Genomic DNA, 15,672 nt, shown 5'->3' with positions numbered 1-15,672 from the left:
AAAAAAAAAAAAAAAAAAAAAAAAAAAAGCCCTTTGCCTTTACTCTATTTACTCTATTTTTCTAGTTCTTGATTATCAAAGGTTTAGCTGCCCTTGAAGTGATCAGAACTAGGAATGATTTCTGATTCCTGCAGCTTCCCTCCACAGCTGTCCATCACATGGGACCCTGCAGAGCTAAGGGATGTTTTCCAAAGGCCACCACAACAGTGGTGGCCCCACAACAGATTTGCAAAAACAATCTCAGGGTTTCAGTTTTTCTTTTTTCAGTGTTCTCATTTATGCTCCCTATTGAGTCTATTATTTCATGTTATTAAAGCCATAAACAATGGAAGGCTGAAGGGCAAGGGCAGTTTTTAAGAACCAGTGCTGTGAAAACTTTACTCTCGCAGATGTGCTGTGAATGCTGAAGGACTATTTCTAAATAATCTGAACACACAGTGTACAAATTGTACAATCCTTTTGTAGTTTGCTCATGGCAACAAAGACAGACATGATTAAAATAAGCAAGTCAACTCTAGAAGTCTCTCAGTACTTTTCTCTAACAAACTACTACACATCCAGTGAAACCACACTTCTATAATGCTGGAAGAGGGCATATTTCTAATTAGATTGCTTTAATTTTCCTATTTACAGGAAAGACTTTTTACTGACAGTGAGCACATACTCTCTAAAAAATGCTTAGATACACCACACTCAATTTTATTTCCTGAGCCAGATGACTAGAAATTCACCCAAGCCAATACTGCTCATTTTGATGTATTTATAGCTGCAAGCAAGACTAGTAGAAATAACTACCAGCACTTCAGTAGTACTGTGGTAGTGGAGCCTGTAACAGCCAGATTATATGCCCTGACTCTCTGCAGAGCACTTTTCAGAGACAGTGACAAATTAATTAAGGCAGAGTACCCTTTGTTTGTGTTTTCAGTTTTCACAAAACCTCAGCAGATCTCAAGCTGCAGAGCCGCTGCTCTCTTACAGCCATTAAAAGCACTTACAGACTGTACACAGGAAGCAGCCAAAAAAGATGTTTGGGCAGAAATGTCATCCAGTTCAGTGAATGAGTCATCTTTCATGACTCCAGTCAGTGACTCAGATAATTCCTATACCAACTTGGGAGCAAATTTTCAACGAGTACAAGATGGGTAACACCAAAGGCAACTTCAGACATCCAAGAGAAAGCTATAAATGAACGCAAAGGTCCAGCTGCCATCAGCTGTCCCACACTACAAACCTATTACAGAGAGACCTTCCTGACTCCCGGTCTCATTCTTGCATTGCTGAAGGAGAGCTGCAAGACCATTTTCATTTATTCAACTGTCCCATACAATTACTTTTCCCTCCAAGGAGCAGACTAAGAATATACTTTTAGGTATTGGTGTTTCAGAGAAGTGCAAGAAACATTCAGAGCAACAGTTTTCCTTCTCATAGAAACAAACTTATTCTTTCTCTCACTGTGAATCTCAGTCAAAGCACATTTCTTCCCATGAGAGATGGCACTGTCTTAACAGAACCTGAGTTGCAAGATGGGAAACTGTGATACCTGTTCTCTGGGTGGGGAAGGAGAAGAAGCACCATATACGGTCCTGCCAAACAAGCAGAGAGGGGCCTCGCTGTGTAAATCTGTTCTCTCTCCATGCATTGGTCAGATCTGGAGCTAAAGGTTTGGACTTTGGGAGATTACACTCCTCCTAGCATGCAGGGAAACATGGGCTCTCAATAACCACATGCAATATTATCTTCTCTCCAAGCTCAGTGTTAGGAGAAGAAAATCATTATCTGGCTCAGCTATTTCTCTTTACAAAAGCCCGCAGCAATAGTGGCAGTGCTTTAATTGGGAAGCTGAAGTCCTACCTCCTTTTCAAACACTGGCTTCTAGCACAAGGATGCCAACACTTTACCAACCAGCCCAATTAATATTCTCTTGCAGAGCTCACAGGCATTGAACTGACAATACACCCCTTAAAAAGCCACACAAAACCCCCCCAAAACTTTATTCAGATTCTCTTTAGCATGCAGCACTTTTCCAGCGTCTCAACAAGAACACGCAAAAAAAACCCCTGAGTTCCCTAAACATCAGAGATCGACACTAATGCTTTGAAGCCTCATCCTTGTTGTTCCTGGGAGGCCTCCAAAAGTGTAAATAGCTACAGAGACTGCACACCATCACCCTCCTTTTATGCAGAGAGCACAATTAATTGGCGAAACGCTACCGTAAAAGCAAAGCAGCAATTTTTTTCTTCCCCCACCCTGGAGATTTGGGTGGGGAAATAAACCAGAAACCAAACATGAATGAAAAAAGCAGGTATCTATCTTATTTTTCCATAAACAAACTCCAGGTATTCCTCAAGCTTTGAAGGCGTTTAGCTCTCTGCTGGAAGCACTCACCGCTTGGAAGTTCCACGCTTGTTATCTTCGAAGGAGGAGATGAGCCTGCATGATTCTTGGCTACAACGCTAATGACACAGTCGTTTTTTCCAAGTTTTATCTCAGTACTGTTTGAGGGTTCAGTGACTTCTTTATACTCCAGTTGTGTCTCTAGCAGGTAACAGGACACTTCATGAGACACTATTTTTCCATTGGCTTCAGACAGGGACAAGGGCTATGAACGGACAAAGAGCACATTAAACACAAAACGAAATAAACAAGAGAAGACATAGGATAATATGAATTTAATGTCCTGATCCAGTCTGATGACTGTTTAAGACTAAAAGGCAGAAAAGAGAGTTACTCAAGTGTGACTTTGAGAATTAAGACATGAGTTCCTGAGTTTATAATTTTCAGCTGAGATGTATTTCTTGATGTAATGTTTAAATTATTTAAACTTTAATAATATTATCATTTCGGGAAAAGTATTTGTCTCCATGGGCGGCTCTATAAAAAGTTAAGGAGTCCCATTTATTGACTATAAACTTCACTCATTTACCTATGTGTAGGGAAATAGTTTTCTTAGAGTTACATTACGTAATATTTTAAAACTTTAAGTGTCCTACCTACCTTCCAGAAGATTTTTAGACTTTTCCCAGAAGGACTTCTCTCTCTCCAGATATCTGGTCCCCTTGCAGGAGCTAAGGAAAAAAAAAAAAAAAAAAGATGTGCTTTTTTCACAAGTTACCCAGAAGACAATTTACCATCTACTAAAATTGTAGGTTTTTCAGATGGCTAATTTTCAAAAATACGGCTTCACAAGTTCAACAATTTATCATCAAAGAATTAAATAAACTCACGGGCTTCTAATGTTGTGTGCTCCTCTACCCTGCTCCATTCACTCCATTTCCAGAAGTGGTCAGCAGATGAACAACGCACCCTGAACTGGTATTTGGTATATGGGTGCAATGTGTTCAGATGAGCTGTGTAAGTTGAGAATTTTCCACCAGGCATGGAGACGTTGTGCTGCTAAAAATTTACAGAAATTGACATGAGATTTTTATATATATATATATTTTTTTTTTTTGCTCCTAGATTATTCTGAAAGTCAGTATCTTAAACGGTGGTATTTTTCCCCAAGAATATTGATGGTATGAAAAAAAGCTGAAGTCAAGCCCTCCAAAGAAATAAGAAATTAATGAAGAAGAAAAATATTTCCTATGCAGTCACCCTAAACAGGAGAAAAATTTCCAGAGGTCTGTCAAAATGAAGTAATGTATGTCACAGAAACTGAAACACGACAGTAGGTAGCACCTTTGAGATGTACAGCGTGAAAAGGAGAGAGAACACCGATGAGCCTTCACCAGGATGAGCTCCGCACACAACAGCAGACAGCTGCCTCCCATCCATCCTCCCTCCCACATGCAGCAAAACTTCTCCTCACATGAGGCAAGCCAGGGTTTCACTGCTGGCATTCAGAACCTGCACTCCCACCGTGCACGTGGACATCAAACCGGGCTGGCAGAGGCCTTTTTCCTACGACACGTGCACAGAAGCGCTGAAGACAGTCTGTCTGAGCAAGATGTTTATCACGCAGTCTTCTTCCTAGGCAGTAATTTTTCCTTCCAAAGATACTATCCAGGTCTTACCCAGGTGATCTCTGTTCACAGCTCTTAGGACAGGACCAGTCTCTCCTATTATTGTTAAAATGGTGCGAGCCTAGGGAGTATTTGTTTCACGGCTACTTAAAGAAACCCTAAGCCTGGGAATACTTTTTACTGAATCTAATTATAACACATGTGCATCACCGCTGCCAAAAACTGGACTCCAAGTGACTTTAAGATGCAACTAATTGTGCATTTCTAAAGCCAAATGACAACTTGAAAAATATAAAAACAGCCAACAATCTCTCATACAGATAGAAAAGCTTCTGAAAACATCCTCAAAATGCCATGTAAAAACCCATAACAATTTCACAGCTACTTTTGCTTATTACAGAGAACTCTTGGAGGTTTTTTATTAAGCAACCAGAGACAACACAACAAGGCTGTAAAAAGAAAGCTTCTACCAAGCTGTCTTTTGTGTTTCAAAATATCTGTAGCTGTAGGGTCTAGACACAGGTGCAGTGGCTCAAAGTCCTGTGGCAGCATAAGACCATCTCCCACTGCCCCAGATGACTGACCTGGTAGCAGAGCTCCCAAGAAAGTGTTTGCCCCCGGCTCTGAGCAGCGTAACTCTGACTAGGCAAAACTATGCAAACCTACTTTTTTAGCTGTTTGAACTAAGTGAACTGGGGGTGGGTGATACTCAGGTGCTCGTTTCCCCTGCTGACTGCTCCAGTAGCAGTTAACTGTTGGGAGCAGAGAAACGCAGACAACTGTGGCTGATGGTATCATCTCAGGCTATACACCAAAATCCAACACAGCTCACCTGTCAGAGCTGTTATGTACATCTAAAAGCCAGTTCCTCCTCCTGTTAATTCCAAAGATAGCCAAGATTTTCTTTGCAGTACCTAATCTATCTCTGGGTACTGCTTAACCACATGTCATTACAGAGAAAATATAAAAGCTTAAGGCTTCAACATTAAGTGCTTTGAAACTATTTTAGAAATACCCATACAGAGCATGCATTAACTACTACTCTATTATTTCAGAAGCAATATATATATAATGATTATCTTCAGTCTTAGCTGCATCACTTCTGTGGCTTGAGTGGTTTTATTCAAGGCTGTGCCCAACAGCTGTGCCGAACAGGCAACTAAATGCAGTGGGCAATACAATACTTCTAAAAAACCAAGTAAGTGTTGTAAAAAGCAGCCTCTGGGGTTAATGTGTTCAAATTACAAATTCAAGCTCTGTGCAGGAAGACCTGGTAATTCAGCATGTGCCTACCCAAGCTGCTCAGGGGCATCTGAATGCCCAAAAACCAGAATTTGGGGGTAAATCTCAGGCCAACTCAATATGCAGTTCTGCCATTAGGCTTCCGCAGTGACACAGATCACCCCACACAGAGTTAGGCAATACGGGAGAAGAAGATATATTCCTACCACCTACACTCCGTATCTGATGGTAGTGCCTAAATTAGTATCCTAAGCTCCTCTGACACAGCAGAGTAAATATGCAGCTCCAGCCAGTGACGCAGAGCGCCAAAGCCGGGCAGCAGCTGGAAGCCCAAATGCTGGAAAATCTGAACCCCACCCAGAAATACCTCCTTCTCTCCAGCTGCAAAAGTCTTCTCCGGGGATTACCTACAGATATACCCAGTGGGAGAATCCTTTACCCTATCTCCTCATCACTGAAATACAAGCAGGTTTAGTAGCTCTGTATTACAGCCACATGCATGTCAATTGCTGACAGCAAGTAAATGAACTGTTCTCTGAGGGAAAAGAAAAAAAAAAGAAATTCAGACTGCAGTGGGCAATCTGAAATAAACCCTGTGTAAGTCTGCAGGGCAGCAGCACATGCTGGAGCAAACTTGTTAATACAGTTTGCACCAAGAAGGTCAAAGGACAAGGGCTGTTACCTGTAAGGTCAGCATAAAGCACTATGCACCCTCTTCAACCAAAATAACATGGTGTGTAATTTGATCTTCCTCTAAATTAATTAAAAGCAACCAAAAAAAAAAAAAAAAAAAACAAAAAAAAAAAAAAAAAAACAAAAAAAAAAAAAAAAAAACAAAAAAAAAAAAAAAAAAACAAAAAAAAAAAAAAAAAAACAAAAAAAAAAAAAAAAAAACAAAAAAAAAAAAAAAAAAACAAAAAAAAAAAAAAAAAAACAAAAAAAAAAAAAAAAAAACAAAAAAAAAAAAAAAAAAACAAAAAAAAAAAAAAAAAAACAAAAAAAAAAAAAAAAAAACAAAAAAAAAAAAAAAAAAACAAAAAAAAAAAAAAAAAAACAAAAAAAAAAAAAAAAAAACAAAAAAAAAAAAAAAAAAACAAAAAAAAAAAAAAAAAAACAAAAAAAAAAAAAAAAAAACAAAAAAAAAAAAAAAAAAACAAAAAAAAAAAAAAAAAAACAAAAAAAAAAAAAAAAAAGAGAGAGAAAGCTGGCAATAATGGAGATGAGCAGAACTTTTTCTGATTTTAGTAAATGAACTCCTAGTCATCACTACATTTACCATTTAATAAGTTGATCAGAATGAAGCTCTAAGAGAAAAAAGAATGTGAAACGTGATTAATTCAGTGAAAAAGATTAACATTTGAGCAAAAAAATAATAATCCATTAAAAGCAACACTTACCATTTTTCGCTCAGAGTGACCACTGCTAATTTCAATTTGACACAGAAGCCTGATCTCAGCAAAGCTGCCGTTTATAAACCAGTGCAGACGGACGCTTGTAGAGCTGTTCCCAGAAACAGTTAACTTTTCTGGAGTTTTTGGATGAACTTAAAAAATAAAGAAAGAACTCTCACTTCTAAGAAAAAAACATCCCTTTTAGTTCAGAAAAATCTGATTTTAAAGGATCAAAGAGAATCAGGATAAATAAGTGATCCAATCAGCAACTAGGACAGCTGGTGCTGGGAAGGCACCCGCAAAGTCTCATTCCTGACACTCTTCTCAGCTATCAAACATGGAAAAAGATTAACTTAAGGCTGAGCACACTGGCATATGTGGTAATGAGTTGAAGACACATAAAAACATTTTCCCTCCTACTGACTTTATCAAAAAAGCAAAACACAAGCTACTTCAGAGGACCACAGTGACAGATGAAATTCCATCAATTTTGTTCACCTTCTGGGAATTTTTAAAGTTAGAACTTAGTCTGCAGACTAGGACAGGGTAGGGTAGGGTAGGACTCCTGAATGACCCCTTCCTGCCTCCCCAAAACTTCCGTCACAGAGTTTTTCAATAATATTCAGTACTGCTATTCATAGCTATCAGAGAAAAAAAAAACATTTCTACTGTTGGAAGTGATCCAGCTACCCCTAAAGAAATATGTTCTCTATGTAGGGAATTAAGTGGACAGTGAGGGAAAGAACGGAAAGGAAAGAAATAGGAAATAGCAGTCGTATTGATTGGGTGCAAAACAGCCCAGTTTACAATTAACATAAATAAACTATGCTTTTCTAGGACCTGCCAATTTATTCTGACAGTTCTGATCTCAGGTTAGTTGACTGGGACATGGACAAAAACCCACACCATCTTCATGTTTAAATTAAGTTTTTCAGGGAGAACGGCAGAATGCTGTAACCATTAGGATCCTCTGTATCTTAAGCTGTGGTTGTGAAGGCAGATGGAAAAGCAGGGGGAAGACATCACTAGAAAGGTGGTCATCTTGTCTCTTTTCTTGTTTAAACTGAAGGTCTAATTAAAGAAGTTATTTTTTTATGCTCTAAATCCTGCTGTTGTAAAACTATATAATATTTTGCCCTATAAGCAGATACTGAAATACAGGGTCACTTACGCTTAGTTCATGAAGTTACCATTAAATTTTAATTATTGATGTGTAATATCTAAGTAATATATAAACAGCAGGTGGCTAATTATTAGCTTGCAAGCAGCATTTATCCACACAGCAGTGTATCCAATCTGGTAGCACTGCTGTCAAGAACTGGCATCTCCCTGTATACCTAATTGTTGCCTCAGGACATGTCCTAAGCGATTTTCTTTTCAAGTTCAAATTATTGAAGGTGGCACAATACTGGCGACAATAAAGCAAAATAATGACATCTACATGTATCAAAGTTCTTTAAACCCAAAACAAACAAAAGGTTAGCATGCAGTAAACATATCTTTTTTGTCTTTGCAGTTCTTAAGTCTTACCTCTTTGAGTCAAATCAACCAAAAGAGATGACTGTGCTTGCCCGATAGGATTGGAGACACCTAATGTGAAATCATAGGTTTTTTGATCAGCCAGTACTGGAAAACCGCAGGCACGCTCTCTGTTCATTTCATTGACTTCACATGAAACATTTTTACCAGATATTCTACAAAGTAAAAAAGTAAGGGGTACAATTTAATTTCTGAGTTAGATAATTTCTAGCAACAGTCAGCAGTCCAGACTGCAAACACAGTAAAGAACAATGGGTTCACTGACACGTGGCTTACAGAATGATTTGATTGCAGAGGTATATCTACCACCACCACGCAGGTTAAAGTGGCATCAGTCATGACTTGCCCTGTTCTCACGTGAAACTCTCCTCTTCCACTAGCATAACATTTCCATCCTCTCACTTCTCAAAAGCCTGGAAAACAGGTAGGTCCTGTAAAACCACCTCACAAGTCACAACTAGGATTCAGATTTAAAGTATCTTTGTTCAGATCAGCATATATTTGCATTTAAAGAATGTTCTTAATTGCTTTCTGAACTAGGGAGATGCACACACATTAGACTGGCCCTGCCAAATCTAAACTAAGGTTTGTCACCTGGCATACATCCACTACTCTGAGCCATTTTTAAATGAAAAGCAGGAGAAGCAGCTCACTAACAGCCAAGACCAGAGTTATATCTTAAGGGGTAAAATCTAACCTGTGTACCTGTATGTATGTACGTATACAGAAGTTGCTTTAATTACAATCTGTGTAAACCTTTCATTCAGCAGCACAAGTTTAATTTCCTCCTTCAGGCATTTTTATTGTGTTCTAGCTGAGCTCTGAGCTCTCTCCACACCATACTCTGTACTTCAGTAACTCAGTGTGGGCTGAGAAAAAGGATGAAAATGTTTACCCTGAAATGCATCACCATATTCTCCTCACATCTTTGGGCTGAGCGAAACAAGTCTGAATTACATACTCGTTGATGAGCTGCATATGGACAGCCAGTGATTGGAGACCCTTTCCTCTGAATACCTGCTCTGTTCTGTCCACCTCTTTGCATCCTACCCAATCATTTTTTTAGCATTAGCATCCTAGGAGACATCTGTGACTGTAACTCAATCCTTACTGCCTCCAACTTGCTTCAAAGCCACTATGAGACTCCATTTCCCATCAGTTTGTGTGACTCAGGCCTCTCCTGGCTCCTTTCCCTGACTGCTCCTTTGGCATTACGGGGAACCTCCTCACCACGGGAATTTTGTTAACTCCTCACTAACTTCTAATCACAACCAACAAGGAATCCATTTGCAAGTGCTATTCCAGAGCAACAATTCTTCACTTTTAAGGCTTTACATGGCCTACAATGTGAGACAAACTAGCAGGACACCAGACTTCACTTTTCAGTCTTCGCTTTTGACACTGTCTTTCATAACATCCCCATAGGTAAGCTTAGGAAGTGTACCCTCAGCAAATTTGCTGATGATACAAAACTTGAAGGCTGACACACCAGAGGGCCACGCTGCCATTCAGCAAGACCAGGACAGGTTGGAGAGTTGAGCAAGGAGGAACCTAATAAAGTTCAACAAGGGCAAGTGTAGGATCCTGCACCTGGGGAGGAATAACCTCATGCACCAGTACAGGTTAGGGGCTGACCTACTGGAAAGCACCTCTGCAGAGAAGGACCTGGGAGTCCTGCTGGACAACAAGGTGACTATGAGCCATCATTGTGCCCTTGTGGCCAAGAAGGTCAATAGTCTCCTGGGGTGCATTGAAAAGAGTATGGCCAGCAGGCCAAAGGAAGTCATCCTCCCCCCCGACTCTGCCTTGGTGAGGCACATCTGGAATGTCATGTCCATTTCTGGTTCAAGAAAGACAGGGAACTACTGGAGAGAATCCACCAGAGGGCTACAAAGACGATCAAGGGAATGGAGCACCTCTCTTACGAGGGAAGGCTGACAGACCTGGGTCTGTTTAGCCTGGCGAAGACTGAGAGAGGATTTCATCAATGCTTACAAATATCTAAAGGGGGGGTGTCAAAAGAATGGGGCCAGACTCTTTTCAGTGATGCCCAGGGACAGAACAAGAGACAAGAGACACAAACCGGAACAAAGGAGATTCTGTCTGAGTGTAAGGAAAAACTTCTTTACTGTGAGAGTGCCAGAGTACTGGAAGAGGCTGTCCAGAGAGCTTGTCCAGAGATATTCAAAACCTGCCTGGATATGTGTTCCGGTCCAGTCTTTGCTTTGGCCAGGGGCTGGACTAGATGATCTCTGAAGATCCCTCCTAACCTCTACCATTCTGTGATTCTGTGATTCACTTCTTTCTGTGGATGATGTCAGTGTTATTTGTCCCTTTTAATGTTTTCCAGGTAACATGCACTTTGCCTGCTCTACACTGTCTAGTTCTCAATGCTGGGACAAGAACCAGTGTAGGCTTATTGCTATATTCCCAAGTAGTAGTTGGGTGATACCCCATGGCCTGCCTTACAATTGCTCCTCAGTGAGTTTCTGTTATCCTGCATAGCAGGAGCTCAGTAAATGTCTGAGAGCTGATCTGACATAGGTTGCATTTAAAAAAAAATAATTAAAAATTAGTGAATGACTCTCACTATCTTTTTGTATTTTCATATTGGTCTTATCTACATCTTGGCATCAGCCTGACACACTAAATGCTATATTTTCTCTTAAGTTCATAATGGAATAAGCCTTTGGAAAAAGTCATCCTTAATTCCCATTGCAATTTTGCAGAGCTAGTCAAGGGTTCTCCAAGTGTAGTTTAGTTTCAACTTCCACAAACTCTTGAAAAGTATTTTAGGCTCTAAAAAAAATCTCATTTAAATAGGCATGGCGCAATAAGTCACAGGCAGCAATGGATATATTCCACTTCTACCTTTTTACTCCTTTTAGTGCTGAATTGTTTTACCTTTCAAATAAACTGTAATTTGTTCCTCGTTTTCCATATAGTCCACTGGGTCTGCCTGGTTTCCAAGTGCATTTTATTATCAGGAAGTTGGATGTTTCACAGCTGAGGTTTTGGGGAACATCAGGGGCATCTGGAGCATGAAAGGAAACCAAAACAATTAGCTGATGTTTTGCCATCCTAGTGTGACAGTTGCATCCTAGTGTGACAGAAAGCATCACCATTTGTTTTTGCTGGGTCCAGATTGCGTGCCTCATAAATACATGGTAATAGTTATGTTCCAACCATATAAATAATAGGCTTTAAAAAAATCCCAGTAAAACAGATGGATAATTATTATCAGCCCCATCTGACTAACACTTGATTCTAGGCTTCTAAGTGGGTGGGTAATATGGTAAATCACATGCAAATATGTTCACAAGCTCCAGGCTCTGACCTGGAAGCATTTCACTGAAACTCTGCCAAGACTTTTCCAAAATTCTGAGCATCAGTTTAGCCACTGAGCAATGCAGGAATGCTGTCAGCTCTGCGTCACAATTTCTTACATGCCAGCCCCACCACTGCTTTGAATCTCCAAGCAAGCCATGTCAAGGAGATGTTCCCACTAGCATGGATTCCATACTGAATTTGAAAGTTGAAGCAGGGCCTGAATGGCTTGTCCTCTTCACCGTTGCTTTGGAAATGCCCATCTTTTTCTTTTAAACCTTGTTCTTTGCTCCCATCCTAGAATGGTGTTGAATGCCTTCCTGGAGAAGATGGACCATGCTCCCAACAGAGAGATTAACCATGCTAATGCAAGACTAAGCAGAGCACTTATTTCAAGTCTCATACACTTTTCTCCAAAAGTGTAGCACCATAATACCCACATAGCTGCCCTAGAAAAAGGGGCAAGAGGCAACAGTGGCAGGCTTAGTTCAGATTATGAACAGTGGGCCTAAAAGAACACTAATTTTGCCTGACCTGGGCTTAACCAAGGTGCGTGCATACACATTTACTTCCTCTACCTTTTATTCCCCAAATGTCTCTTATGAGCAAGAGCATCATGACAAGTCCTCTCCCTTCCAACTAAGCAGGTACCAGAAGAAACACTGGCAGGAAAGAGACTTCACCACATTCCAGCTCTGCAAAAACCACGGTATGGGAAAAACCTGTGGGATTATCACAGCTGTTGTTCACGAAACACTGACTGACTTACCTGGAAGATTCTCCTACAAAAGCAAATACTGCACAAATAACAAAAAGTGACATCTCACTGAGCAGTCATAAAGGTCGAATTCTGTTTTGCATTTGCTATCGCACACTTAAAACACAACATGAATGACAAGAGGCACAGGCGGGAGTTGGGAACACACTTTCAAAATTAGTCCAGTCTCCCCTTTCCTTTCTCTCAACCCCAAGGACCCTAAGTTCAAAGGCAGGCGTTTCTAATAAGGAACAGGATTCTAATGGGCAGCTATTGGAAGATGACACCTCTCAAAAGCCCTGTGGGGAAACACATAAAGCTCTGAAGTGACCAATTAAGGTAAAAAAGAACCAGGTACTTTCAGTAGTTTGTTTTAAGAGGTATCTGTATCTGGAACAGATTTTTGAGGCTGGCATGGTTATACAAAGAAGCTGCACAATGATTCAGTATCTTTAAAGAAAACACTAAAAGAATGTTTAGAAGATTTTCCAGGAAAGAGGAACTGTCAGCTGGGTTCCTTTGCTGGAATTATCCCCCAGGGAGCTACTGCCCTGGATTAGCATCTGTTGTTATTGCAAGTGTAACTGTTTTATTGTCTTCATTTGACTGGTTGGCAAATGAATGTTTTTACTTACAATTCCTTCTCTTACTCTTGCCTTGTCACAGACCAAACAAGAACAAATGTAAACCTGAAGTGATAGAGACTGAGGATGAAACCTTCATATGGCAATAAACTACTAAGTGTTCCAGATCATGAAGAGGTGCCTTAGAAAAAGAGATCAAGCAGAGAACCAGGGGGCCAGGGTCTAAGAGAAGAAGGCTTACATAGGTATTTCTCATCCTCCCAGCCTTGGTGTTTTCTCCATGGGCTGGAGTTTCATAGTGAAATCAAACAAGCACAATCCCAGTGGATCCTCAGAAACCAAAGCCAGGGGCAAAAAAAAAAGCCAGAATAGCACTTGTTTCCTAGCAGAACCCTGGAAGCCTCAAAATTATTTTTGTTTTCCTAAGTTTAGTAAACACAATGATACATACATCCTACAAACAAGACAGTTCCATCCATCTCATCTTCGGACAGTCTGCACACTACATTTGTCCCACTGGTATCTGAAGCACTGGCATTTAGCACTCTGATTGCACTGCTCCGACTGCTCAGATGTATCAGTGGATATACTTTTGACCCGTAACTCATCCGTTCTATCTGCTGTCCTTCTTCATGGACACAACAAAATGTCACATCTGAGCCTACTGCCACCACAGTGTCCTGAGGAAACACTCCACTCCCATTGGGCTCGGTATCTTTTCCTAGCAGAGAAGGAAGAATAGAAAACAAAACAAACAAAAAAACCTTACATGAACAATTTGCTATAAACATGGTGCTGATCAGCTAAAATGTCACTTAAGAGCACTTCAGTGCATACAAATCAACGTTTACTGTGTTTCATTAACAAATGATTGCATTATTTCTCTCATCAAAACACCCCCAAAAGCAGCAGCCTGTCACAGCCTAATGCTTTTCTGCTGATTTTGGCTTACTTTTCATAAAACAATCAAAGTCCATGTGGTGGCAAGAGAATAAACATACCAGGGACCTCTTTGATTGGGCTCCAGTCACTCCAATCCTTGGGGCCAACAAACTGGGTTACATTAATATAACAGCGAATCTTCACATAATGTGATGTACACTCCAAAGGCATATCTGATGTCCAGTTCCAAGAAAGAATGATGTCTTCATGAGTCATTTTTGAATAGTAAGTTACCTGCAAAGTTTTCCCCACAAAAGAATAACCAATAGAGAGTTTATGAACACATGTTAGCAATGACCTATAATCTCCCAAGCATCAAGAGAACGGCAAATTAAGTGAAGGAAAATACAAAATCTTGACAGATGGATGGAGTGTCCCACCTAACCTTCAGTTGTGTTGTGAATTTACTTGGACAAAAGCCTAAGATGCTAAACAACCTTCCATACAGGTAGACTGCCAGCCAGAAATACCAGAGGGCAGACAATTGAGGGAGAGCAGGAAGCTTGCCAAGTATTTCAAAAGGGATCTATTGCATCCCAGTATCCTGGGCCTCTCCCAGGGAGGGAAATGTTCCAACTTTTCCAAAAGGAAACTCTTCAAATATCAGTCCCAGGGTGCATGTTTTATCTTTCCTCCATTCCTAAAAATTATAGAGCTGAGCTATAAGTTGGCCTGCAATAACTGTGGTTGAAAAAAAAAAAAAAAAGCAAACTGTACATTCAAAGACCACCAAGACTTGAGACACTGTTGGAGAAATAAAACAGAGATAATGGTGTAAAATATTTGCCAAATTCATAAGCGAGTTCTAATAAAACCTGTACTAGGATTAGAAATAAAAAAAAGCTGTGACTGTGAATATATACTGACAGTACAATAGCCATATATATAGTGTCCTCATAACTTTGAAACTTAAAAAGAAGTTACCTATCAGAAGCATGACTACACTCAGGCTCTGCAAAGATCCACGACCTTTATTATTCTCAGCTTTCTTCAAATGACCTCCCAGAATATTACTGAGGACAAAAACTGTATATATATTTTTCATAAAGGAAGCAAAGACTTACTTGTGTGACTTTTTCCACTGCTTCTTTACGGAGTATCTGAATCTGCCAAAAGGCATCCAGTCCATATGGGAAGGCTGATCCATTATCACTCCACTTCAGATTTAATGTGGAAGTTGAAAAGTCAGGTGTTAAACTAAGAATGCGTGGAGTGAGAGGAACAAACACTTGAAAAAGAGAGAGGGAAAAAAGCCATATTAAAGTCATTAGTCAGCAACACCAGCCCTACAGGTGTTTAACAGCCACATGTCTCCGCTCCCAGCTGGCCAGTAGCCATACAAACATGTAAATACCTCTGCAATTAGAAAAAGATGGGCTCTGTCATTACTTGACCATGAAAGTTCCCAGGAAAGCACAGGTGCTGATGAATCACCAGGTAGCATTTTCTTCTAACATCTCAACATGTAGTTGTGTGAGTAACTAATCAGGAATATGACTCTTCATAATGCATACTAAGGAAGACATCATATCTTTCACAACCTTCCTCAGTGCCACAGAGATAATGGAAACATGGCAACAGCCTTTGAAGTTTACATGAGAACACATCTAGGGAGGATGATGGAAAATCCCCCAAAGAAAGAAGCGGGTTTTGGAGACCAGCAAGGAAGAGGGGACTTGCAACAAAAGCTAGGGTAGGGACAGAAGAGAACATAAGCACAGAGTGGAAGAAGCTCACATGAGGCTCTGAAGAGGATCATAAGGAATGTGATTTTAAGCTGCAAGAAGTGTTAAAGGCATAACATGGCGATGGGGACAGGACAGGGAGATTAAACAGAAGCATCTCTTCTTCATGGACATGGTGGTGAAGCACGAAGCTGAGAAGCAGGCAAGGGTTATGGCAGTTCAAGTGTTAGGGCAGTTCATTGG

The 15,672-nt window shown here is 40.1% G+C and overlaps 1 protein-coding gene across 2 annotated transcripts in view; it reads right to left on the bottom strand.

The window, feature by feature from the left end:
* LIFR (leukemia inhibitory factor receptor alpha) overlaps positions 1–15,672 on the bottom strand; it is a 48,549-nt gene that overhangs the window by 15,125 nt on the left and 17,752 nt on the right. The window contains exons 5-13 of one of the 2 annotated variants that reach the window (XM_014947628.1): positions 14,809–14,972; positions 13,804–13,978; positions 13,254–13,523; positions 11,039–11,168; positions 8,126–8,289; positions 6,602–6,747; positions 3,225–3,393; positions 2,995–3,065; positions 2,386–2,599 (exon numbers count right to left, since the gene is read on the bottom strand). In XM_014947628.1, coding sequence (XP_014803114.1) covers positions 2,386–2,599; positions 2,995–3,065; positions 3,225–3,393; positions 6,602–6,747; positions 8,126–8,289; positions 11,039–11,168; positions 13,254–13,523; positions 13,804–13,978; positions 14,809–14,972 — 1,503 coding nt within the window. The remainder of the gene's footprint in view (positions 1–2,385; positions 2,600–2,994; positions 3,066–3,224; positions 3,394–6,601; positions 6,748–8,125; positions 8,290–11,038; positions 11,169–13,253; positions 13,524–13,803; positions 13,979–14,808; positions 14,973–15,672) is intronic. The other variant, XM_014947629.1, reaches the window with a different exon arrangement.

This window comes from Calidris pugnax, unplaced genomic scaffold (assembly GCF_001431845.1).
Source record: "Calidris pugnax isolate Ruff unplaced genomic scaffold, ASM143184v1 scaffold156, whole genome shotgun sequence".
NCBI classification, from domain to species: domain Eukaryota; kingdom Metazoa; phylum Chordata; class Aves; order Charadriiformes; family Scolopacidae; genus Calidris; species Calidris pugnax.
The sequence above is the reverse complement of the archived record's forward strand: the minus strand, read 5'-3'. Positions and strand labels throughout refer to the sequence as shown.